Here is a 26,317-nt window from a genome sequence, read left to right as displayed (position 1 = left end):
ACAGTCTATCAGATCACTGTTAAAGCAGTACAACTTTCTTTTTACCTAAAAATAGCTGCTGTAATATTAGTTAGATGCTTCACTGACTTGGAATAAGGAGAATGTTTCATCTTTTATTCCCACTCCTCACCCTGATCATCTGTTCTGTGGGTACGATCTCCTGTGAGAAGTGAAGCTGAACTGTAGATCAGTTCAAAAGACTTAGAAGTCGTTAAAAATCTGTGTTTATCTCCAATGTTCAGCAGGAAACTTATAAAATATGATAAATTCTAAACATAGCTTAGTGGATTGTTACATTAAATTCAGCTACTACTGCCCCCAGTCTCAGAAACAAAACAAGGAAGAGTCATATATCATGCATGTTATGTGCAATGACATATTGACAACCAAACACAAGTATAACAATAAACCACAATGCATCTAAATTAAGGGAAAGGAACAATATGTCTTGGGAAATTTAAAAACTGTGGAAATATACAGTATGTGGTGATGTCAATGTAATATTTATTATATTTATATTGTTAATGGCCATAACAAGGTTGTAATACTGACAGGTCAACATCTTAACTGATTCATACAACACACCACTATCAATTAAGCTTTGTAGAATATACGATATATATTTCAGCTCCTGACACACAGACAAGAATTATTTTTTCTTATATCTACACTTCATTAAACTATAATCCCCTTTTTTCTTATCCCAAACATCATGGTACATCTACGACTAACACACCAACTCCACCATAAACAGTGACAGTACGACGCAGTGTTCAGTAGGTGTGTGTCATTAAGACTCGAGCTGGTGTTGCAGGGGAACTGGGTCTAACAATATGCATCAGTATCACATGGGTGAAGTCGCGGATGCTTCTGCTTGAGATTCCTGTGATATGACTCAGTTCTGCCACAACCTGTGACGCATGAAGACAAAGCTATTATACATAAATAAAAACAGATGTAAGGATTATATACACGTACACATTAACTTGAAGTGAAGAAGGTTAAAGACGATGACTTGTTTATAGTGTTGAATTGACTCGTTGGTGTAATTAAAATGGAGCATTCACACAAACCATGTGTGTTTTACCTCTTCCCATTTCCGGACAGAGAGGATGAACGTAGCCACGGCGATGACCCCAACACCAAGAAGCATGTAGTCCTCAGTCACTGTCACAAACTTCTCTCTGGTTTTTAAACAAGATTAAAGTTATTTCAGAGAGTAAATGTTGGACTTTACATTTGCCAGGTGGACACAAATGCTAATGTTACTGTGTGTCTGCGGGATGTGTAAATAGGCAAATGTTTGCTAACAAGTTGGCGTCAATGTCTTATTCACAGCTTGTTTCTGCTGCCCCCAAGTGGCCAAAAAACTCCACCACTTATCACAGGTTTAATAACTTCACTCACTAACAACACCAGGCTGTAATCATTCTTAAATTAAAAACTAAGTACACACATATGATGAGTTTCTTTCACCCAGTGCGTTATATATGTTTTTATGCAAAGTTAAAAAGCCCAAAGGCTCTTGGGTAAATATGTTCCCAGGGGACAAGATAGAGGAAACCTGATAGCACAAGACAGAGTTTGAAACTAGAACAACACTGACAGTTCTCAGCTGTTTGCGGTTTACTCAACAATTCATCCATCAGCTTATTCATTGTACCATGACGCTAACCACCTGTCCCCAAACACCAGGAAATGTGTCTCAAACCCAGATGTAATACCTCTGTTCTCTGGAGGGGCTGTGACACCGAGTGGTCGTCTTTAACAATGAGTCGTAGACGGCGGCTCTGTCCAGGCTGACGAACTGCAGAACGTGGTGGCACAAGTCGTACAAGTGCTCCACAGGCACAGATGGCTCATTGTGTCCTATCAGAGTTCAAATGACCACAGATCAGTGCAGCCCTTTCCATTAATGTAGTCTTATATAGTGGCTCTGTTTGTGATGTCTCACCGAGGACCTCCAGAAGTAACTCTATGTATGTCAGAGGATTCGGGGTATTTAGTCTGAAATCAAGTGCTTTCAGGATCATCAACTCTGACTCTTGGAGTGTCTGCTTGGAAACACTGAGGCCGACTGAGTGCAGAAAGTGCACAGCAGCCTTGTTTGTGATTATCTAAAAATCGTTAGAGCAATTATAGGGAGATTTATTTACTCTTAATTGCAGGGAATTGAAAGTTATTAACGGCAGACGTCTCGGAACTTACGTCCTTGTACAGACACAGTTTGCTCGCGAGTTGCACGCAGGTGAAGACGAACACGGGGAACTTATCCTTGATCTTGTCAAACACAGCATCCTCGTCACGTCTGTCAGCAGCTGCTGTTTGAAGTGTGGGGGAGGTGAGCAGATCTGTGAGGTGCTTGACCATGAACCTGAGGAAGATCAAAAACTAGGCTATAGAGCATTAATGTATAAGGTGAGGCAGGGAAAAGGCAAATATGCTGCTTCTTATTACCGCTGAAGCAATTCGATGGCGTGGTATCCGACCAGAGGATCGAGTCTCAGCTCTTTAGTTAGGAAGAAGATGCATTCTGGGTAAAAGAGAGGGACACATGCTGTTCACAAAAGCACAAAAGAGAAAAATCCATCGTTCCTGTAGAGAAAAAATGTGACAGACCATAATCAGAGCATACAAAATACATGCACCAATAAAAATAAAATTGTACGGCAATATCATGCATGCAGTAAAACGAAGGCAGTAAATGTGTGTGAGCAATCCTACGTTAAATGACACAGGCAGAGATCTCGTCTACTTCTGTGAAATGGGATCAATAAAATGAAATCTGAGCCGTAACTCTCCAAGTATCCGCTGTCATTTATGAGCTCTCTGCCGTGATGCTAATTGAACATAGTGCAAATGAAACACTATAAATATATCCCATCATTTACCGAGGTACAAATCGTCCTCTGGATGACGATATAAAATAACACCTAGGCCCAGATGTTCCAAAGAGGCAAAGAGTAAAGCATGTTAAAGAGACAGAACTTATATTAGAGGTAATCCTCGTGAATTCATTTTAGTAAAGTGCACTTTAGGTGTTGCTGAAGTACTAAGAAGCTTCTGGATGTTCATTACAAGTCATTAAAACTGTTTTCCATCCTTCATCCATTGACTGTAAGTTAAGATACAGACAAAAGTGAAGCCAAAGTGACTTGTGTCTCGCCCCCTGGTGGCTTGCTGCAGTATAGGTCATAAACCCTGCCTCCTCCATGTTAGTGGGTGGCACATGGATTAAACTAAAAAGTCAATGTTTCTGTCAAATACATTTTTCACACTGATGTTTGTACAAATCCTTGTTTTTCCGAGGAAGTTTGGTTTTAATTAGTTATTTGATGCTATAAAAATGTGTTAAATCATGATTGACAGCTGAGACTGACGCAAACATTACTGCAGCGACGCCGGCTCCAAATGATGTAACCTAGAGATGGCAGTGTTTGTATCTGGGATATTCTGGCTTGATTCCTGGATAGTGGGAGGAAGTGAAGATGTGTCGTCCATCTTTATTCACAGTCTTTAGCTCCGCTGCATTGGCCGGGTTTGTTTGCTCAGGTGCTGGCAGTTGGGAGTTTGTTCTCCGTAATGACAGGGCTCACTCACAACCCCAGGTGTATGAAGGTTTACAGAGTGACGACAGCTCACAGCTTCGTTCCTACCTGGAGTCGAGAGCATTAAACATGTCAACCTGTGCTCAATATCTTGGTGTAATCATGGAATAAATCTGCATTATTTAGCATCTCAAAAATATCACAGCTAAGAAGCTAAGATGAGAGACGAGGCAAAACTTAGAGAAACTCATTCATGACTTGTCTTTTCACTGTCGTCCAGTTGATTTCAAAGTTTTACTTATTGTCTACAAGACACTACACTGGTCAGGGCCTTAACTATATTTCCTTAGCTAAGTGTTTTATGTAATTAGGCCTAATAGGTATCTGCTGGAGCTGATCAGTTAGTGGTGCCTGGAGATAAATTAACTAATGGGATTTAGTCACTATACTGCCCCCTGCTGGAACCACTTTAACTCTGGGTTAAACTTGTTCTTACACTGTGTATATATGTAGAAGTATTATTATTCTCACACTTGAGTATTGCATGTTTATTATTACTGACTGATGCTTATTTTTTACTCTTGCTGCTGTGATATAGCAAATTTCCCCTTTATGAGACTAATAAAGGATTATCTTATCTTATCTTATATTATCTTGTCTTGTCTTACTCATGTTAACAATTACAGTGTCTGTTCGTTATCAATCTGAAACGAAGAACTAACTCCCTCACCACATGTTCTCTTGTCTCTGAAGTTTGTGTAGTTCTGTGATAAACTGTTGAGGTTTTCCTTGTTTCTCTTGTTCAGGTCGATGAGAGCGTCAGACAGCAAATCACCTGCGGTTTCACGAAACCTGTGACTCGATGATCTTTTCGCCATTTTCAAGTATTTAAATCACTTCTGTCGAGAAACAACTTGGAAATAAAACCGTGTGAGTGTTTTTCCAGAAGATGGAGCTGTTTCTTCTAACTGCTACTCGGAACCATTAGCTGACACGGGGGGCACATTTGGACGTAGCACAGCGGTGTTACATTCACACAGGTCGTAAGCGGAAACCCATTCCTCCCAGCGCAGATCTCACAGCACACGGATGGGCTCCTCTCCTCGGGGTTAAACAGGGACCGAGCTCGGGAAATCACTTGTAACTCCGCGCTGCGTGCGACCGGCGAGGAGACAGCCCGACCCCGCCGCGCACTGTGACTGCAGACATGGCCGACAAGACGCCGACGGAGCCCGGGTCCAAGGCGCCGTTCGCCACCAGGATCAACCCGATCAAGGAGGGTCTCTCCCTGGAGCAGATGCACTTCATCAAGCAGGTGGAGCTCGAGCAGTGGAAGAAGAAGACGGTGAAGCTGCGGGGCAGGAACGCGGTGACGGGTCTCGCCATCGGGGCGCTCGTCCTCGGCATCTGTATCCTTGCTTTAGCGTCAACACAAGGTGAACTATGTAACGTTAGCTTAGCGTGCTAACGACACTGCGTGGGCCCCCCGCTGTGCTGGAGTTACATCACTGTCTGTTGTTTAATACCGAGGCTAATGCTAATGCTAACTCACCTGCTGGACGGGATGTGTGTTTAAAAGTGAATGTCAAAGCCCAAGGACTGGTTCACTGACTGCTAATGATGCTAACGTGACAGTTAGCGAATGAGTTTTTAGCTCATTTAAACTTAAAATGCCAAGAAACATCTGGTTTACTCACCAGCTAGTTAGTCAATTAAACCACCAGCCAGTCAAGTATACACTTTAAATAACTTAATGTATATCTAATACGTTTAAATGTTCAAACTTTGAAAATGTATAGTTTATATAAAGGTAACTTAGGCAGCAGTGTCTGTGTGATGCCTTCAGGGTCTTTGTGAGAATTGATGTTTTAAAAGTCAACATAATATTCAGCTTATTGTATTCAACTACTAAAAGACACCATTAGTATTTTAAGCTAACTTTTTTACACAAAGTCACAACTACAAGATGCTAAATAAAAATGTATGTCCATGATATTGACAATCTTACTATGACAATGATGGAAGTGTTTCTGTCAGATATGTGGCTCATATGTCTAATATTCATATCAATAAGGGTTCTATGAATATTAAAAACAGCACCACAAACAACAGCCTCCAAAATTACCTTAATAGCAAATCAAAAACTGAATATTATAAGTGTCATTAAGGCAGAATGTATCACTGAGCGGTCAAATTGGGCTCCATAATCTTATTATTATATTATATTATATACCATGGAATCAAAGATGTGTATCTTTTGGTGTTTCAAGGAGTAAATAAAACATTAATACAGTTTTTATAGCCTCTGCTGTATTTACAAGCAGTGATGAGACAAACACATCGCTGACATCACTTTGTTGCCATGTTGTGTCTGTGATATCATTCTGTTTCTGCCTTGACCACCCGCTCCCCTCGTTAGACGGCTACACGTTTTACTCAGTGTCCCAGGAGCACATCGTGGAGGAGTTGGACGAGGAGACCAGACGTGCGAGAGCGCAGGGGTCGAAGACTGATGCCAACTGAAACACGTGATTTGCCTGCCTGTTGTTGGACCGCGTGTCCGTCCTGCACTTAACCGAGAAGGGACTTATGGTGGACACTGATGCCACTGATTCATATTCCACGACTGGCCGCTGTTTTTCTTTCCCCCCCCACCATGTTGAGACAGCACTGTAGTGGACTTTATCTTGATTGTGAAGTTCTGCTGCTGACTTAAAACTGGACGCTTGTTAATAGATTAAACTTTGCTGTCAGCGGAAAGGATCGTAACCAGACCTATCACATGTTAGACAAAAGGCCCAGATTGAGGAGTAATTAAAACTGTTACCTGCCAGGCTTCCAGCCCTGGTGATCATGTGACATGGATACAGTTTGAGGGGCATATACTTTACACCAGTCAGCAAATGTTAACTTTACAGCAGCTTTTAACAGCAAAGAATGACACAGCTGAAACGACACATGGATCAACTTGTTGAATGGTATTATTTATGTCAAAGAGTGACTTGTTGAATAAAAATCTATTGTATTTGAATTGTTTTCCACACTATATCTCTAACTATATGCAGTAAAGATGACATGAGAGAAGTGGTATTTACAGTTGCATTTATTATTTGTCAAAGTTCGATACACTGTCTGATCTAGCCACCAAATCTCGAGAATAAAAATATAAAGTAAGACATTGTAAGGGAAAGGCACAGATTCAGCATGGCAGGACAGCAGCTTCTGGAAAAAGCAACACAATTATATATTTACATTCAAAATTCCAAACTTTCTTGTATATATTATGAATCTTACAGGAGAAAATTCAGTGTGTTGTGGATTTTCTCATTAAGGCCACAGCTACTGATTCACAGCTTGGACTGATTTCTCCATGTCCCACAAAATGCACAATTATCTCAAACTGCAGGAGGGCAGATCATCTTCACTGTGATCGGACATAAACTGGAGAATACCCTCGACCTCATGAAAAAATAGAAGGAAAACACATCAGCTCTTCCTCGACCGACTGAGAATTAAAATAGATTTTACTAAAGTGCACAAGGTGCTTGACTCATGAAACAAGCAACAAATAATTTGTCTTTTTTTGCTTGAGCAAGAATTAAGGTTGCGGAAACATTTAGTTTACTCTTAAAGTGTAAACGTGATCTATAAATGCACTCTACTATATACACATGTACAAGCCAGTAGTCTAAAACCTAAAATCAATATAGAGAAATACTTTCCATTGCACAACTTTTCCTCCTGATGCATTAACATCTTCATGGTATTTACATTATACTGCTTAACGAAGTGAGAAATCACCTTCACTCCATCTGAAAGTGTCAGAACTGCAGTCAAACTGAGTCTGGAGAATGCAGTTGATCTTATCAGGTGTCAAAACCACTAAAGAAGTTGTACTGCAACAAAATCAAAATGTTCAATCCATGGTGACTGTTATTGTCAGTCCCAGGAAGGCAGGAGTCAGCTCCACTACATGAAAAATATATTAAATATGCTGAGACATCATTAACTAACCACACCAGACATGAGATTATTCAAAATATTGTCATCTGTGTACGAAAAACTATCGGTAAGAGCCAGAGTTTCTCTGTGGTTCACGTCGCTGTGTTCAGAGCGATTAACGGCAGTGAGAAGACAGGAAAACTGCAACCATCAGGCATTCTGGGTCAAGGTCATTGTGTCGCCACGGCTCTGCAGCACTCGACTGAAGAGCTTGATCAGAGAAAACATTTAAAGGAGACATATCGTGCTCATACTCAGGGTTGTCATTTTAATTTGGGTTATTTGAAAAATAACACTATTGCTGAAGCTCCTCTTTTCAGCCTCTGTCTGAAACACAAGGCCTCCTTCCTTCCTTTACCTCAGACTTTGGGCTTTTCAACTATGCAGAACTTGTACATTCACACAAAAACAATAAAACACACAAAAACAGCAGGATATGTCTCCTTTAAAACAAACTGTGATGGGACATCTACTGCGGCAGCTTGAACTGAAGCTGGTGACTTCTGACCCGTCGGCTCTGACGCTTTATTTACAAGGACAATCAGGACTGAACGGGAATCCGATTAGTGGATATTCTGCGCTACTGGTGACAGTTTCTGTACATTTGAGGTAAATGACCACTGGCAGAGGGAAGCAGGTTTTCGTTGATCGGCGAGCGGGTGTGTGACAAGTGTTAACGTGATCCTCCTTCGGGACGGGTATGAGCACTTTGTCACACTTCAGATGAGGTAGTCCAGATATACAGCTCAGCTGAGCGTTTCTTACTGGAAAAGGAAAAGGTTCAAAGTTAGACTTGAATAAGCATTTTTGCCTTTTGAGTTTAACATATAATAATATGTATGAAGTTTGTTTAAGCAGTGAACACTCACCATTCTACTTATGTCAGTGGAAAAGGTGACCCCTTTGCTGGGTTTATCCTGGGAGCCGCTACTGCTGCCTCCAAGAGAGTTTCTCCTAATGATACCTAGGGAAACAAAAACAGTACATTCACACTTTAACGTCCGTTCAGACATTAAGCTGTCAGACATTCAGTGGAGGATGTTCTTGGATATTCTTCTTTACCTTGGAGTGGCAATATGTCCAAGCGCTGCAGGCTGTTCCGGCGCGATGAGGGGAAACCGTTCCCCTTCGACAGGCGGCGCTGTCGACTGGACAGCATCGCAGCAGGAGAGAGGATGCCTGGAGGAGGAACCTTACCCATCCGCTCATACAGCTCCTCGATCTCTTTCTTCTGAGCAGCCTGCAGGTCCTGCACCTCGGTCAGATGTCTGGTGAAGGACAACAAATAACTTAGCCCCTCAGTCTGGGAATGCACAGCCAGTAATGTCGGTATTTGTCTAATTGAGCACATGAACATATGTGAAGAGGTACAAAGCTACACAAATGTTTTTAAATTTGAAACTTTGAAAATACTTTGTTGTTTTTCCAGTAAAAAGTAATCACAGAATTTCCCAAATCAGATTTGAAGTTCCCTATGTGTACAATATGTGGATTTACTATGTCAAAGTAAAATATCTATTGTCTGGTCATATATTGTATTGAAAAACAATACCTGGTCATGGTAAGCATTGTCTCTTACCTCTCTCTGAGTTCCTGAAGCTCCTCCACCATTTCCCCATCTTCACTGTCTGAGTCATCGCTACTCAGGTAGGGAGCGCTGCGGCTGTAAGTCATCATCCATAAATGGTGAAGGGCATTAGTGTACTGCGGGCTGCCCGCCCCTCCGTCCCACGACCTCCCCTCCATCTCAGCAGCCGTCAGCGAGAGTCCACTGTCCACAGACGTCCCCAACAGGCTGAGGCTGTACGCTCTCCTCCGACTCCTCTTCTTCGTCCTCTGCCGTTCCCCGACAAACTCTACCTCTGCGTCCTCGTCTTCGTCCCCCACTCCTCTGTCCTGTGTCAGCTGCTCCTGCTGCGGCTCCTGGCTCCCGGCCCACACCGGCTGTCTGTCCAGCTCCTGGAGGACCACCGAGGACCCTCTCTGAGGATGTGGGTGAGGAGGGGACATGGTGAGGGAGGTGCCCAGGCTGGTCTCAGACTCCCCCTGTTCCTCTGTGCTGCTCTCTGATGTGGTGCTGCTGCTGACCTCAGGCTGTAGTGCAGCAGGTACAGACACAGCAGCCACAGGGATGTCAATGCTGGGCGTCACCTGGAATCGGCCGACAGTCACTGGTGTGGACTGGACTTCTAGAATATAGAGTAAAAAAGTTTGTGTTAAAGCCATTTAGAATAAAATGATGTAAATACCTTGATCAAGGATCCTAACTTATGTCATTTAAGCTGTGAGTTGTGTCCTTGATTGAGAAGTTACATCATCTGGACAGAGAGTTTATATGAGTGACAGCCAATCACTGGCTGAACAATGATTGTTCTCTAATCTGATCAGAGCTGATTGATCATCAGGACAAACCCCCAAACAAACCTGACGGCCACAGTTTGATTAAAGTCTAATCATGTGTTTCTTAGCAACGGTCTTGAAAGAAGTTTGTCAGGTTTTCACCTCTGTCCATTTGTCTGTTTGTGAGTAAGATTTCACAACAACTACTACAAAGATGACCAGGAAACATGGTGGAAGGATGCGGTGTAGGTCAGGGAGGAACCCATTACAATGTGGTGCGGTGGTGGTGTGTTTCCACAGGTTCCTTGATTTCTGGGAGAATAATTCATGGAAAAACTTGATGGAAGAACAATCACACATGTTTAGGGGATTGATATTATGAGTGTTAGTAATTTGGTGCAGATCCAAATAAAAATCTAGATCTAGTGAATCTAAATGTGGTTTCCTAAGGGGACTGTTGTGTCTTGGTGGAGGTCTGTCACACTTATTTACTACTAATGGCTCGATGGGGCCCGATCACATCTAAATAAGATGGTTCTGGGTCTGAACCCACGGTCTGGAGTTTGGGTGTCCTCCCACAGTCCATAGAAATCTAATTTGCCCATAAGTGTGAATGTGAATGGTTGTTTTATGTGTAAGCCTAGTGATAGACTGGGTGTACCCCACCTTTCACAGCAATGTTAGCTGGGATTGTTCCCCCCCTCCTGATGACCCTCACTTTTAGCATAGCTCACTTTCTAAAATAATAATCTCCTGTCAGTAGATCTCTGCTAAAGAGCCTTAATTTACAGCAGGGATAATAACTGATGACGACCGTGATGAGGTTGTTTATCTGTCATCGCCTTAAAAGAGCAGGAACAGTCTGCTCACATCTGCAGACAATTTGAGGGTTTAGAATCCTGCAGTGTCTCATTCTGCCCACTAAGTGTCCTTCTTACAGTAAACACAGAGCGTGTCTGGGTCGCTGCCCGCCTGCAACAGAGGGGCTCTGTGCTCGGTGTGGAGGGAATAAACACTGACAGGTGTGGATGTGGGAGGAGAGGCGGGTAACGAGCAGCTCCGCTCAGCGATTGGCCGTCGACGGTGGGCAGGGCCACAATCACACCTACGGTTGTGTTCATTTTGAAAGGGACATTACATCCAGACGCTTACGCAACGGCTCCAGAGGCACCGCTAATGGATGATAATGTCGCCAGGGATACGCCAGAGAGAAAGAGAGGGGGTGGGGGGGACGACTGAAAACAGCTCAAAAGGCAAATTGTCCAGGACAGAAACATCAGACTGTATTTAGACCCAACACGTTATAAACTGGAGCGCAGAAGAAAAACGTGGAATATTTGGCTGTGGGGGCGTTTGTGTATATACACAAGCATGTGTGTGGGTTTGTTTGGGGTGAAAACATGAACCTTGTCCAGTTATTTTACATCTGACGTAGGAGAAAACACGAGAGAACATTCACAGAATTTCTTACCAGATTCAGGGGAAGAGACTTTTGGTTTTGGGATGCTGACGTTCATCTCAGGTACAGGAGGGTGCAGCTGAGGGCTGCAGGACGATAACTACACAGGGAGGATAAAGATTAGCAATATAACTTGCATCTAATTGACCCAGCTTGGTGGATCCACTTTAAATAAAGTTTCTGTGTCAATGTCGGGCAAATTTTATCTTTATCAGTTTTCTTTTTTTTATCCAAGATGTCAAAAATTGACAACTAGAAAAAAATGTTTTTTTGTGTTGACCAACCGAAAAATACTAATTTAGCAGTTTTCAAAGAAAAAGGTTGGATTGGTTCATCTTAAAGTTCTTCCATTAATGAATTGCCCTTAAAATGTCAGGAAATTGTGAAAAATGTGCAATTTCATAGACCCTAAGTTTGTGTTTTTGAATAATTAGTTTTATATGATCAAGTATTCAAACCATTAAGATATTCAGTTCACAAGAAGTTTAATTCAAAAATGTAAAACAGACAATGGAGACAAGACTTTCACATCTGTGATTGAAGCAGTGAATGTTGAATTGTTGCTTAACAAACGGCTCAAACTATTAATCAAGCATCAGAATTCTGTTGATGGACTTGTTGATTAATGAATTAACACATTAGCATATCCAAAGCATTGCTTTAGAAATCAGATTCAATCCCTGAGATAAGAGTAATGATGACTCACAGTGCTTTCAGGGCTCTCTGGGGGCGTTGGGGAAAGATCTGACGAGGAGTCTGAGCTGGAGATTTGTGGATTGGGTTTGGCCTGAGCTGGACCCTGTGCTTGGTATTGTGTCATGTAACTGTGGAGACTTTCCTCCTGGGTCAGACTGGGGGGACTGGAGAATCCAACCTGTTGCAGAAACTCCTGGGGAGTCGGCGGAGGAGTGGAAGCCATGGAAGGTGGAGAGACAGAATGCAACCAGCCGGGATAATTGTTCTGAGTAAAGAAAGCGGCTCCATCCATTTGTGTGTTCTCAGGGCTGTGGTAGACATTGCTCTGTTCTGGGATGCCTTGGTACTGGGCCTCTACTGAAGTTTGGTACTGTTGTTGGTAGACAGAGGGGTAACCCGACTGTTGGGTCATGTGAGCGGGAAGCTGGGGGTGATACCCTGGAAAGGAGGGGATCCCCTGGGCGGGCAGGCTCGCGACAGGGATGAAAGACTGAGCCATGCTCATGGCCATGGAGATGACATTAGCCAATGAAAACAGGGGCTGTGTGTGGGGGGGCCACATGTTGGGATGCTGAGGTGGGGACATGTTGATGCTCTCATTGCTGCAAGGACTGGGGGTCTCCCGCTGAGGACTGGGGGACCCGGAGGAGGGTGAGGGAATAGAAGAGAAGGTGGGGTTGCTGGCTACACGTGTGAGGGGAGGATGAAGCGCTGCTGGCTTGGGGGAACCCGGAGAGCCAGGGTATGGGTATGGGAAGTGCGTGTGGCCCATGAAGGGTAAGTGGTAGTGCTGGTGGTGGGGCAGGAGAGACGCAGGGTGGGGATGGTGCTGGTATTGAAGCGGAGACCCTGGGAGACAAAGACACAAAAAAGAGTTTTAATCTGTGGTTTTGGAGTCAATCATCTGTGCAAAAAGAGACACGTGCAAAAAAGAAATAAAAAATCTGAATGTCCTCATTTAATTTGTGCATCAAACGCAGGGTTGCAGTGGGATATTGGACTGAGTCGACCCAGAGAGACGAGTGAGATCACTCATTTGTCCTCTCGTCTGATTCTCCCGTTAACCTCCTGCCAAGACGTTTGCCACGAGGAGCATAAATCTTTCCCATACTTTCAAATAATGGGTTTCCATGGTGAACAAAGACATTTTGTTCAGAGTATAATTGCATTTTTAAGCCGCAGCACTTGCACATTAGAGTTAGATAGCTGTGAGGGCTTCTGCACCAGTGGAGCGAGTGAGGCTTTTTGTGTATGACATCTTAGAGGAGTTTAAATCAAACACACGTGTGTGTAAACAGCCTTTTTGGGAGCGATTGTGAGATTAAAGCAGTCAGGGTTTCTGCATCACTCCTTTAGGGAAGCCAACGTCCCAGCTCCATCCATTGATTTGACATTTACCTCAACAATGGCTCCTCAGTTATAAACCACACCTCCTGTTGCTGATGATGCAAACCAGCCTCTACTTTTTTCCATGCTGACGGAAACGCAGGTTAGGCAACACTCTATAACAGTGGCCGGTGGCCAAGAGGCAAATTGCGAAAGCGACCATGCAGTGGACATCAAGCCGAGAGGGGACGCAGCACAAGAGGGGATAAAGATGTTCAGATGGCCGCCGAGGCCGAGACACGGGGGCTTAGGGAGGATGTGTGTTCTTTAATTTAGTCCCGTGGGGAAGGAGGCTTTGAGGGAGGAGGGGAGGCTTTCTTGGAAATTCTGTAGGAGTGTGAGCTGGCAAGCAGATGTTGCAGACTATCGCGGCGCTGGAGAGAAGCTCCTGGTTCACAGCGACAGCATTCACAGCTCCCTCAAAGCTAGAAAGGGCCGTTCAGGTGAGGTAATTACCCAGGAGGGCCTGCTGCAAGGCAGAGACAGATGAAGGCTTTGAGGTGTGCGGATGGTGGATGGCGCCATGCAAATGTCAGAACAATACAGAGAACACCCCCCTGAGGAGGGGAGTGGGGGTTTATGAGGTAGCAGAGTTTTGCTTTGACTTATTCTCTGCCAGAGGACTGTAAGAATATTTCAGTGTGCTGAAACAGTAAACAATGCTCGGCCTCTTCACGTGGGACCGGGGGCTATTTACCTGGGGCGTTGTGGAAAGACTGCGAGCGCATTAGAGGTCGCCCAGATGAAGTCACGTCTGCACCCAAGACGTCGCCATTGGGGCACGGGGAGAGCCACGTACCCCTGCGCTCGGGTTAGCCAGGCTGAAGTCTGAGACAACACACATGCATGAGATGATGACACACACACACACACACACACACACACACACACACACACACACACACACACACACACACACACACACCACACACACACACACACATACATACATACATACATACATACATACACACGATGGTCATGCACAGCAAAATAGATGCAACACACAAATGCTAGGCCGTTAATGTTATTTGCTGAATTTCAGGCTTGCAAGTAATTACTACAAAAAGCACAGCGGGCGAGGTACTAATGCATTCGTTAGTTTCTAGATTCATGTCAGTTTTAATCTCTTCAAACATCAGGTTTGTCCACTTTCCTCTTAATGGGTTAAATGAGTTAATCAGAGCCGACGTGAGGTCTTACCGGGCAGAGAGGAGGACGAGTGTGTTCGGGGCAGCGGCTGACTGTGCAGATTAGGCTGTAAGAGAGAGTTGATGAAGCTCAGTGTCCACTTCACTTATTCATATTCATGTTCACATTGATTTAGTACTGATTTAGTATTATTATGCAGAGCCTCATGCTTTCATGCCCGGGGGGGACTTCGGAGACACAAATAGAAAACATAAAAAGGATAAAAGTCCTAAACACTGCTACAACACCAGGCTTCTGCTATAACTTTGATTTCTAAAAATACCAAAGAACTGTCTGTTGGGTGTTTTTTTTTAGACTTGTATCCTCCCTCATACATAGACTCCGCCATGTAAAATCCACGTAATGTCCCTTTAAGTATAAGACACTGAAGCACAGGATGCATCTGCCTTCAGCGGATGATGTGTGTGGCCCCCTGAGACCTGACCCCAGTTACACGATGATATATTTATCGTCAGTGTAGCATTAAATCCATTTCTATTCATTTGTGTAAAGAGCTGTTTTCTATAATAAATCTCAGCCTATTAACCAGTTAACAGAACTATTATTGCTTTGTTGGTCATTTTATGGAAAGTCTCCATAATCTGATTAAGTGGCCACTCTAATCCAGCTCTGTGAAAGCAGAGAGGAAGATATACAGAGACTCTTTCATTAGTCAGGTTAGCAGCTTGGCTCCAGCTTTTCTTTCCAAGGATTCAGCCTCCATCTCTCCACAGAACAGTCAGAGTAGTAACTCAACTACACAACAGAGTCCGATCACCCAGTCTGTGGGATCGTGGGTTTCCTTCCTGACTTAACCAGCTCGGTGTGGTTTTCGGGCAGGACGGTGCTGGGGAGCGCAGCTATAATGGTTCTTACGGGATGTGGTGCATGTAATGTTTTTAATCAGGCGCTAGAGAGAGGCCAGGAGAGATCCGCCCCAACGTGGTTCTGGGTAATTATAGTGGCCAGGGGGTCGGAAACGTAGTGAACAAGGTAGATGGTTGAAGGTTGAGTTTCACTGCTCTCACTCGTCTCTTGTCCTACGTGAAACTGCACGTAACTCTTTGTTCCACCTTCTGCAAACATCTTGGATTATTTCTACTCGAGGGCACAATGAGATTTCTTCTAGAGTGGAACAAAACCTGGCAGGACAGACGCTTCTTTCCCTTTAGCGGACAAACTGTATCTGATTTGGCATTGGGACATAACTTGCACAGGATGGCACTGCTCTTAACAACCTTAATTCTTCTTCCTGGAAGTCTCACAAGTTCACACGATCTTAATTAAAACAAACATATAACATTCATTATATTGCCCACTCAATATGGGCACATAATCTGGAAAATGTCCTTATGGTGGGAGCACTGGAAACGATCTGTGGTTGTGGGAACAAATACAGTGTGTGTGAGAGAAGAGGGTTCTGGCTACGCCTCGACAAATCACAAGGTTTTATGACATTGGTGCTTTTAGGAACATTATGTTCCAAATGAAAGCGCTACCTCAGGTGGCTTTAACAACACTTAACCTTCCATCTTTAAGGCCGAGTCTCAGGAGGGGCCGTGAGGAAAGCACTCAGCCGAGGTTTTTTTTTTTATCATCCAGTGTCGGAAGCACAGCTACAGCAGCAGCTATGCATTTACACCAGATTTATAGGTCTGCTTTAGATAACCACCGCCACACACACACACACACACTATAGCTGATGTGATTTATGACGATCAGTAAAAACACACACTGCTTTGTTCTCAGCTAACAATGCTGCGATGTGGATTACTGGAGAGGAGCAGGTGCTGCTGACCTGGGAGGAAGACAGCGAGTTAACCCCGCTGTGGAAAGCAGGCTGGGGCAGTCGGTGGCTGCTGGCGTGGACCGGCTGGTCTTTGGACATCAGAGCCTTGGCCCGTTTGATGATGTCGCTCATGCGGTGGATGAAGCCCTCCTTCTCTGATGGCAGGATGAACTCATTGTGCACCTGGACGACACAAGGACAGTGGAAGAAGCATTCAGATAGATTGCACAACTGAGTCTGTCAAATCTAAGTAAAAATACACAGGTATTATCAATAGACCGTTTAAAAAGATGGACGATGTGTCTCCATTTCCTCCCATTGCAACAAATCAAGCTAAAATATCCCAGAAATGGCCATCTTCCATTTTTGACATCATTTGGAGCCAGAGTGAGTAAGAAGTGAAAAATGTATTTAAAATGTACTTTGGCTGTTAAGTTTGGGCCATGTCCCATCTGCTAACGTGGAGGAGGCGGGGTCTATGACTTATACTGCAGCCAGCCACCAGGGGGCGATCAACATGGTTTAGGCTTCATTACAGTCATGGTATTATCAGAAAATGTACCTGAAGTGTCAAAAACGTGTTATAGTGATATATTATATAATATGACTGTATTGTTGATATAAATAATGTTTAAGTAGCCTTTCTCTATTTGAGCTGTTTGAGGTGGAGCTGATCTTTTATGTATTTTCTTTACATATAGTTCATCAGGTGTAAAAGCTGCAAAGTAACAACAGGTGTAAATTATTTCAAGTGCAGAACAACATAAATACATTTTGAAGAGTAGAAGCGTAAAGTAGCAGAAAATAGAGAATAAAAATACTTTTAAACTGCACTTAGTTACACTGCCCGAGTAAATATTTTGTCTCCAGGTATAGTGAATGTCTATTTGTGTGTCCATCACCCACTCCAACACACACCCCTTCAATCATCAGCTACTTGTTCTCAGGGAAAAACACATAAATCATCTCCTGTTAATCCACAATGCAGCAGTTTATTCGCCGAGGTTTTGATTTTTTTTTGCATATTCATACAGTTCTGAGTGTTGCTGTGAATTGTGGGCAGGGGTGTGGTGACCGTTTCCTGTCAGCGTGGCGTAACTCAGCTCATTTAACCACGGGGGCTGTTGTGATGCCAAGCCCCCCCCCACACTGTGCCAGGACTCAGTAAACAAAAGCCCACTGTTGGAAGGGTGATGAAAACAGTAAATTCAGTGGTGCTGCACATGCTGCCTCTTCAGGCCCTCATCACATTCACCCTGGTGCAAGCCTCTAGTGAAGCTAAGAGACAATGACGGGGGTGTTAGCCTGCGTCACTCACTTCTCAGTGACTTAGATTAAATATCAGCCACAGTTCAGATCAACAAACAAAAACACTGTTAACTAGAGGCAGAATAAAATCATGTGTATGTTCGACTGTGATACAGGAATCTGCAAAACGTATCAGCTGACACAGTGACCTCATGTTTCTCGTAGTTTCCGTCTCCATAGAAAACTGTTAACCCATTCACTTCATCTATATTTTTCCTTAGGGGCCTTTGTCCGATATATGTGATCTGGCGTCTCCTCTATACTTTAAAATAATCAGAACAGTAAGAAATGTTTGGCTGCGATGGTTGACCCATACATGTATCATTGGAATTATTATTATTGATTGTTATTATTATGTGATCTGGTGTGATCATTTGGTTTTGGTGGCTAATGTTAACACAGTGAGTTCAAAGTTCTGCTGTATTCACTATCTTAAAATTTCCATTGCATTAATTTCTATTATAAAAATTTGATTTTTCCTAATGTAAAGTTTTTCTGAGTCTATCGGCTTTTCTTTCAAGGTTACATCTACCAAAAATTATAATGGTTAAAGTGTTATATTATTGATATTCTAAATCTCTTGATCCCCACCATGACCGCAGCGATGTCTTCAGGGTTATCTCCATCCAGGTCGAACTTGAAGGTCACCATCTTGTCGTTGTGCGTCTGCAGCTGACACTCGACCACCCGGTCCACTTTATCAGAGAGCTGCAGAGAGGGACAGGGTCAGGACAGGTGTCTGTTTACTCTCTGACTCAAACACAAGGGGGAACAATATGTTTTTCTGCGTATGTTTACGTGTGAGCAAACGTGTCACGTCGTGTGTGTGTGTGTGTGTGTGTGTGTGTGTGTCTGTGACATGCATTGTACTGTGCGCTCTTTGTAGAACATGTGCTTATGCATGATGTGTTTGTCTCTGCCTCCAGAGTGTCCTGATCAGAGGAGACGTCCTGCAGGTGACGACGGAGGAACAGCATAGCTACTGATAACATTGCATAACCAGGGTGGAGCCATCACCGTGCATCATGCCTCCGCTCATCCAGTCCTGCCTGTTGATTTATCTGTTTATCTGATGCACTTAAATGCGACAAAGCTTTTTGATTTATCGTACCCCTGTGATGCGCAGCCTCGAGCGCGCCCTCCTCCTGAACAGCTTCGCCGCGGTTCGCCTCGCAGCCGTCTTCTCGTTCTTCTCCGATAGGCCCTCGTAGCCGTCGCTCAACCCTGAGGTCACGTCAGAGGCGTAGCTGCGGGGGAGATAAATGACAGATGCTACTTGTTAGAACGTGAACTGAATCTTTCATCACGCAGCAATTTCAAAGTCAATCTATCATTCGCAACAGAAGTGTGACAGGATGTGAATATCTATCATGGCTGATTATCTTGGCGTCACACATAACGATAAACAGCTACTCGCAAATGTCTTGATGTGTTTCTCGTGGGTGTAAACACTCAAAGTTAAACAATACATATAATGGGGTCAGACTCTATAGGAAGGTGGTGTTGTCTCACGTCCACGCGATCTGTACAATGAAGGAGTTTTAGGTTTCAGAGAACTGGAGAACGTTCAGTGCGTTTTTTTTATTAAACGCTTCGGTTCAGCTAATTGCGTCTCCTGGGCCTTTTCAGTTCGCTGTGGTCACACGCACACGCACACGCACACACACACACACACACACACACACACACACACACACACACACACACACACACACACACACACACACACACACACACACACACACACACACACACACACACGGGTCCAGCTCTCCAGCGCTGGCTGCAAACATTCACTAACATTTACAGGCCTGCTGCTTGGCCTGTGTCCACTCAGCTCTATTTAAAAACCTCCCACCTCACGGGTAACTTCAGTTCAAATTAAAGCCCGTTTTCCACTTTAAAATGGAAATTTCACCAAATAATATGTGTTGATATTTTTTAATAATTTCTCTGATTTGTGATCTTTGAGAACAGTTTTGCTCATCTGTATTCCAGGGCTTTTGTCAGAGGATAAAGCAACAAGGAGTAAGTTTGGTTCTTAGATAGTTAATAGTTATGGGTCCTGAGCTGTTATGAAACATGACACTCAACTAGACTGGACATTTATTTCAGTCCACCATGGACAAGTGTCAAAAACTAATAACACACAAATACATTTTAAAATTAACTGACAAGAGTTTTCAAATTAAATTTAATCATAAAGGTCCAGATCTCTGTTTTCTTTTCTGTCATTATAAACCAAATATGTTTGAGCTCTGGACCTATGCGACCTGTCGACCCCGGGTCATAGAGTTATTTTTAAAAAGTTCATAGACTTATGAATAAAACACAAACTAGTACGAAAGATCAACAAATTAATATTCGTAAATTAACACGCAAAGATGGCATCTCGCAATATTACATAAAGTGAAACCGTGGAAATCCGTCCTGTAGAAAACATAACCTCCTTGGTGGAGGTCACAACTAATATATTATGAAAACAATCGTTTCAGGATTAGAAAGTGTCCCAGTCAATGGGGCAATATAATTATGAAACATTGCAGTGTCTGAACAGAAGATGGAGCAATGATGTAAGCCCCTCACCACACAAACACACACAAACACACACAGACACACACACAGTCTATTATCAGCTCTCATGCCGAGAATAAAGCCCCCCCTCTTCCTTATATCCCACCAACATGGAAAACAGGGCCTCCGCAACATCTGAGGCCGAGTCACACAGAAACCTGCGAGGGTCCATTCTGCCTCGCCGCAATAAAAACACAGAGGAGCCGGTCGACTGCCTCGAGCTTGTTGTCACAGCCCCACAGATGTGGAGGAGGAGGAGGAGGAGGAGGAGGAGAGGAGGAGGAGGAGTCGCCGCCGCAGAGGGAAAACCCAGTTTCTGTTAGATTCATACAGTGATTTTTCAGCTCTCTGACTTAAATAAAGAAGAGAATGTTGAACTCCATTGTTGTGAAAAGGAGGAGAGAGAGGAGAGAAGAAAGGACGAGGAGCTTTACCTGTCCACGGGGGAGCTGAAGCCGCTTGGGGGCTCCGAGTTGCCGTGTTCCGTGTTGTTGGATACTGCAATGCTCTTTGAATAGAAACAAGGAATGTGGAGGAGGTAAACATGGAGAAAGGACTTTGATTCATACAATTTTTACTTTTGAGGTTTTTAGCACTAGATAGTAGCCATGAACCATTTTCCACATGCTTATTCTTGAGTGCATAAGTATTTACTGTAACTCAGATTCGTGCAAATCGTTCACTTTGCTTATGAACATTTCTCATCAAGTAGCAAAAAATACACACTACATCTATTTATTCTGGAAACTTCAGGATATTAAGTTATTCCTTATGTAAGTTAGAGTTTCTCCTCCTCCTCAGGGAGTATCTCACTCATCTTTATGGTCTTACGTACTCAATTCCTTTATAGTTATATATTGTTTGCATATGTGTCAGCGCTGTGTTTGATTTGAGTTATGTCGTTTAACAAGGTCTCGTAAAATCTTGGAAATTGCTCTTTACTGTGGCCACTCACCGAGGGGAAGCGCAGGGCCGGGATGGGGAGGCCGCCTACAGTGGGGGAGTCGGCGTGCGCGGTGGGAGGGGTCGCGGGCGCGTTGAAGGTGCCGGCCTCCAGCGGATCCTGGAGCCCAGAGGAGCTCAGATAGCCATCCGTCTCGCAGTCAGCTGTTTCAACAAAGGATATAAACCATTAGCATGTGATCAACTGTGTGGCCTGATAGACCGACACAGACGGAACCATACACACAGGCAGGGGAGAGGAAAATGAGATATACCACACACACACAAACACACAAACAATGACAATGACACCACTGTGCACCGTTCATTTAGACCAGATCCGACTGATTCACTCCAAATCTCCAGAGAGAACACTCAGGATGTCGTGTGGATAAAAACAGAAAGATTCAATATCTACAAACACAACTTTTGTGGTGTTTGTGCAACAGCCGTGAAATTACAGGGACTAGATCATTCAGTTATCCACAGATTCACATTTCACTGTGCGCCTCCCATGTGCTCTGACATCTGAGCAGCTTTGACAATGGTTCAGCTAAAGCAGTGAGAAACACTGTGAAGGAGAATCTGAACACAAACAAATCCAGCGGAGGTCAAAGGTCAAACATTGAGGGACGACTGTAACTGAAACATTAAGTTACTTTGTGTAGCTACTTTACTTTGAGGTGCTTGTACTTAACTTGAGAATGTATATGTTTTCTTACTTTCTACTTCTTCTCCACTACTTCTTTAAAAAAAAAACATGTATAACTGTTTACTACACAACATTTATATTCCTCCTTGTTTTTGAACTGAAAACATGAATACCAGCACACGTCATGTTATGGGATGTGACATGAGGCCCCTCACAGTTAGCAGAGGACAGGCTGTTGTGTCGGATGTGGAAGTGCTGGTCGGCCTCGGGCTCCTCTGGTTCTGCTGGGTAGTTGGAGCTGACACCGGAGTCAGCGGAGCTTGTGACGGGGGACATGATGGGGGCCGGAGGCGTCATGGCCGGGGTGGGGGACTCCGCTGCCGCGACCTCTCTGACTTTGGGTGAAAAGGTCTGAGGCTCGGTTTCTTCCTCTATGGCCTCTTGCTCCAGCTTCTTCCTCTTCTTCTCCTCCGACAGCCGCCTCAGCTTCTCCCTCTGCCGCTTGATGGCCGACACCCTGTCCCGTATGGCCTTGGCCACCAGCTTGAAGTCCGCCTCGCACACGAAGCCGAGCACGACCTGAGTAACAACACACAGAGATGGTCAGGGCACAACAGGGGCGGGGTGTATACGTCATGGTCCGTGATGTGCTGTCTGCAATATGTCGACAAGTTACACAGATCTGTTGCACTGAACGACCTGAGCACGCAAACTGTGACACCAGCTTTGTTCTAACGGCGTTTGATTTGATTTCCTCTGACGGGTTGTAGTCTTCCATCGCCTCTCGTGACACTCGGTGCAGCAGAGAGGGATTCTCAGGCTGAACATGCCACTCAGCACATGGTCAGATTACAGCAGCACGCCGGCACTACATGTCCCCGTACTGATACCAAATTTGATCTTGATGAAAACTACCCCAAAAGAGATAAACAAGTGGGGAATTGTGGCTCCTATTTTCATTAAAAGTGACCTCTGCGGAGGACATAAGGCCTGTTTCCTAACAACCAAGAGAACCATTATATTATTAAAGATGCTGCTTCCTGAGACACGCTCTCACATTTCCAACAACTGATGATTAAAGGTTGAGCCGTGTGCCCTTGACACACTCGTCAAGGCTTTGTCTTTATGGCCTGCAGCACATCTCAATGTTCCCGCTGTCATAACAGAACCGTAAAAGTGGTATAATGATGCCGGGTGCATTAGCGATGCTGCTTTCACTGTCTGGGGTCGAAAGGAAGATGGCAAACCATTTATTTCTCTAATAATTTCAGAATCTGTGAATCTATGATGTTGGCATCGCCGATAACAGGATCTACACAAGTGAATATCTGCATGTTCGTGTAAAATTCGTACAAAATCTACAATAACCATGGAAAAATCAACACCTTGAAATTGATTTATGTATTTGTAAGTGTCAGGGAAGATCCCATTACCTTTAGCCATGGATCCAGATAAGGGGGTGGATCCAGGAACACTTTAAGATTGTATTTTCACAGATTTTTCACAGAATAATTAATACAAAAATATTTAGGGGACTGATATATATTAATGTGTGAAACTTGGTGGAGAATCCAAATAAAAATCAAGAATTTAAATGTGGTTTCATAAGGAGACTGTTGAGCATTGGCGGAGTGTGTTTCTAGTTTTCTGAATATTATTGCTGTAGAAGTAAAAATAACTCATTAAGATAATGAGTCTACTTCAAGCAGACATCTAATTACCCTTTTTAAAGCATCCAGATGAAAATTCTTTTGTGAGGAATCAACTGTTCTAAAAACAATAGGGGGTGGTGCCATATCCCCAGTCACGTTCCTCTAGAAAACCTATAAAAGGCTATAATCATAAATCAAGACCAGGATGCAGAGAACATGTTGGAGCCGCGTCTATCTCATGATCTGGAATCAATTATTCAATTTCCTCACTAATGGCTGCAACACACTGGATCAGGCGAGGCAGCGGGCGGTGAAGCCGTGAAGCCGTGGAGGTCGACCTACCATCTCCTGCGCCACCTCCTCAGGCACGTCCTTGTAGAGCTCAAAGAGGAACTCGATGGCGTTGTTGTCCTTGTACTTCCCCTGGAGCTTCTTGGTGTCGTCCATGCGCAGCCACAGCTTCAGGCCCGACTTCACCGTGTCGTCCTCCTCCGCCAGCTCCACGTGCACGCCGTTGTTCTCCTGGAAGAAGGGGTGCTCCAGGAGGTCCTGAATGGTGTACCTGCAGGATGAGAAGCGTTTAGTCGTTTACTCTCGGACACTTTGGCTAATTAACAGACAGATTCATTACCTTTTAAAAAACATTCAGCTTCACAGATCAGGGTTTTTCTCATTGAGCACAAACTGTGAGAATCAAAGTGTGAGCCCACAACCGTGAAAAAAAGACAGTTACAAAACATGCTGTCTATCAGGTTGAAACGACCTTGACTCTCCGACTTACATCACGACAATCAGTATAAAATAAAGTGAATACGACGTGAGAGAAAGTTTGGCGACACTGTGAGAAAGTAAACTTTCCAAAAAACACTTTACGCTCAGTGAGAAGCTGCAGGAGAATAGTTTCTCAAACTTGAAGCTCTTTTCCTGATGCTTACATCGTTCAAATGATGGAAAACAACATTTTAGTAACATTTAAACAAGAAAACATGCAATATTTTGTATTATTTATTTCTTTATTTTATATTTTAATATTCCATGATAGCATAGGGAGACTAAAAATGAGCTTTGTCAGTTTTTTTTCTGCTTTATCAGCACAAAACAAAAGCCAGGATAACAGGAAAAACATGGAAATATAGATTATTTTATTTGTACCTCTCATCTTTGTTCATACGAATGCAGCCCTCAATGATCTCCTTCAGCTCCGGGACTTTGACTTTGTAGAAACTGTCAGGTTTTATCCCCTGTAAGAGAAATCAGAGGAGGGGTAGGATTAGATTAGACCGATGCTTTAAGGAGAATAAGCCATCAGCAATAATGACGTCCTCTCTGTGCATTTATCCTGTGCCGTTCTGTCAAAGGAACAAAGCAAAGCACTCGCTGCTCTACATGCTTAACGTCCTCTCGTGCTTTGTGACATCTGCCCCTCGCCAGCATGACATTCTGCTCTGCAGTCATGTCAACACCAGGAAAACACACAGCCACAAGTTCCAGCACATGGAAAACCCCCACAATGTGATAACTGAGAAGAGCTGCGGCTTTGAGCTCACAGAAAAGTATTCAGGCAGGATTCTTCTCTTACATGAACCAAAGAGGGAGGTTTTCTGAACTCTATCACGACAGCAGAGCTCCAATCCCTGTAACAACACTGATAAGGCAGCGAAGAACCAAGGTCAAGGAGAAGTTTGTCCTGCAGATGCACAAACAACCAGCTGATGTTCGCTCAAACCACCCAAATAATTAGATCTGCACATAAACAGGCCCGAGCGACACATCTCGCTCTCACATTCAAAGGCCGACATGTCACAGAGTAACCGTGATCTTTTACTGTGTTGTGACCACAATTCATTTTCTCAAGATAGTCACGCTTGTTTTAAATGAGACAAAGGAAAACAGCTTCAAGGGAGAAACGATTACTGTGCAGAATTACTGCTGCGTTACATAATACTCACCCTATATAAACCCCACTTAATGAATGACTATACGTCCCTGCCCCTCCGGTGAGCGCCAACACGATCACAAAATGCTGTTATGGTGGTGAAATGTGATTCTGAGGATCTGAAGAGGAGCACAGAGGTTTCTTTGTTGAGCCAGTGTCCTCAGTCACCTTCAGAATAAATCAGTTTCTCTAATCTAATTTGCAGCTCCGCACCTTTTCCTGTAGTGACAGAGCTCGAGATAAGATCTGGAGAAAAATGCCTTTGTTTGGTGAATCAAATTTCAGCTTAACCAGGGAGAAAAATTGATTGATCTGTTCATTTTGTACAAAACCAAAGCAATTATCTGGCACAAATATTAGAATAAAGCATGGTGGTGGTTTACAAACAAAATGTGGTTTTCTTTGGCACTGATTTAAAACAACTGAGGGAATTAACCCCGCGGCCAAAAGTATGAAGACGCGCCCAAGACATTTTTAAGATTTGAGGAAAAACACCAAAGAAAACTGGTTTCAGCTGCATTTTAGGGATTGCTGCTATTCTTGAAGACATAATAATAAAGTGAAACTCTTTGGGTTTTATTCCGTCTGTACAGTTTGAGCTGTCGGCATATGTTACTATTGTTAAGGCATTTTTCCATGATAAGAAAACAACATTCTTTAATTGATTCCTTTATATATTAATCTATTAATTCGATGGGAAATGAAACCATATTTCGGACAAGGAATTGAATTGAATGATTCCAACAACTGCTTTCTGCTCCTCATACATCAAGCTCAGCTCCTTAATATACTTTAAGTACAAGCTCATTATAGGTTAATAGTTAATGAAGCTGACATATGAA

General features: G+C 43.6%; 3 protein-coding genes across 3 annotated transcripts in view; 1 reads left to right on the top strand and 2 right to left on the bottom strand.

Annotated features, from left to right (window-relative positions):
- Window positions 1-320: 320 nt before the first annotated feature.
- Window positions 321-4,602, bottom strand: cntd1 (cyclin N-terminal domain containing 1). The gene is made up of 7 exons (XM_035145419.2): window positions 4,279-4,602; window positions 2,458-2,533; window positions 2,209-2,374; window positions 1,955-2,117; window positions 1,725-1,869; window positions 1,088-1,184; window positions 321-911 (listed from the first exon to the last, which is right to left on the bottom strand). Exons 1-7 carry the CDS (start codon window positions 4,424-4,426, stop codon window positions 774-776), a joined length of 933 nt encoding a protein of 310 aa, XP_035001310.2. The 5' UTR covers window positions 4,427-4,602; the 3' UTR covers window positions 321-773.
- A 50-nt stretch (window positions 4,603-4,652) lies between these two features.
- On the top strand, window positions 4,653-6,579 carry LOC118100394 (cytochrome c oxidase assembly factor 3 homolog, mitochondrial). Its single transcript, XM_035145424.2, has 2 exons — window positions 4,653-4,957; window positions 5,968-6,579. The coding sequence occupies exons 1-2, from the start codon at window positions 4,756-4,758 to the stop codon at window positions 6,069-6,071; spliced, it is 306 nt and encodes a 101-aa protein (XP_035001315.1). The 5' UTR covers window positions 4,653-4,755; the 3' UTR covers window positions 6,072-6,579.
- A 1,312-nt stretch (window positions 6,580-7,891) lies between these two features.
- The window catches only part of wnk4a (WNK lysine deficient protein kinase 4a), a 36,235-nt gene continuing 17,809 nt past the window's right edge, over window positions 7,892-26,317 (bottom strand). The window contains 17 exon segments of the mRNA XM_035145414.2: window positions 7,892-8,314; window positions 8,420-8,514; window positions 8,613-8,818; window positions 9,130-9,739; window positions 11,362-11,449; window positions 12,056-12,894; window positions 14,129-14,215; window positions 14,218-14,259; window positions 14,635-14,689; window positions 16,421-16,594; window positions 18,311-18,427; window positions 18,831-18,966; window positions 20,728-20,801; window positions 21,249-21,400; window positions 22,103-22,466; window positions 23,882-24,101; window positions 24,692-24,780. Coding sequence (XP_035001305.2) covers window positions 8,312-8,314; window positions 8,420-8,514; window positions 8,613-8,818; window positions 9,130-9,739; window positions 11,362-11,449; window positions 12,056-12,894; window positions 14,129-14,215; window positions 14,218-14,259; window positions 14,635-14,689; window positions 16,421-16,594; window positions 18,311-18,427; window positions 18,831-18,966; window positions 20,728-20,801; window positions 21,249-21,400; window positions 22,103-22,466; window positions 23,882-24,101; window positions 24,692-24,780 — 3,351 coding nt within the window. The 3' untranslated portion in view covers window positions 7,892-8,311.

The sequence above is a fragment of the Hippoglossus stenolepis genome, chromosome 21, assembly GCF_022539355.2.
Source record: "Hippoglossus stenolepis isolate QCI-W04-F060 chromosome 21, HSTE1.2, whole genome shotgun sequence".
Taxonomy (NCBI): Eukaryota; Metazoa; Chordata; class Actinopteri; order Pleuronectiformes; family Pleuronectidae; genus Hippoglossus; species Hippoglossus stenolepis.
Note: the sequence above shows the minus strand (reverse complement) of the source record. Positions and strands in the feature narration are given on the sequence as shown.

Excerpts from the sequence above, each read along its gene's own strand:
- cntd1 (XM_035145419.2), bottom strand. The coding sequence starts at position 4,426 with ATGGCGAAAAGATCATCGAGTCACAGGTTTCGTGAAACCGCAGGTGAT. Across the intron at positions 1,870-1,954 it reads GTTACTTCTGGAGGTCCTCG|GACACAATGAGCCATCTGTG; the intron begins GTGAGACATCAC and ends GAACTCTGATAG. Across the intron at positions 1,185-1,724 it reads AGCCCCTCCAGAGAACAGAG|AGAGAAGTTTGTGACAGTGA; the intron begins GTATTACATCTG and ends TTTAAAAACCAG.
- LOC118100394 (XM_035145424.2), top strand. The coding sequence starts at position 4,756 with ATGGCCGACAAGACGCCGACGGAGCCCGGGTCCAAGGCGCCGTTCGCC. Across the intron at positions 4,958-5,967 it reads GGCGCTCGTCCTCGGCATCT|ACGGCTACACGTTTTACTCA; the intron begins GTATCCTTGCTT and ends TCCCCTCGTTAG.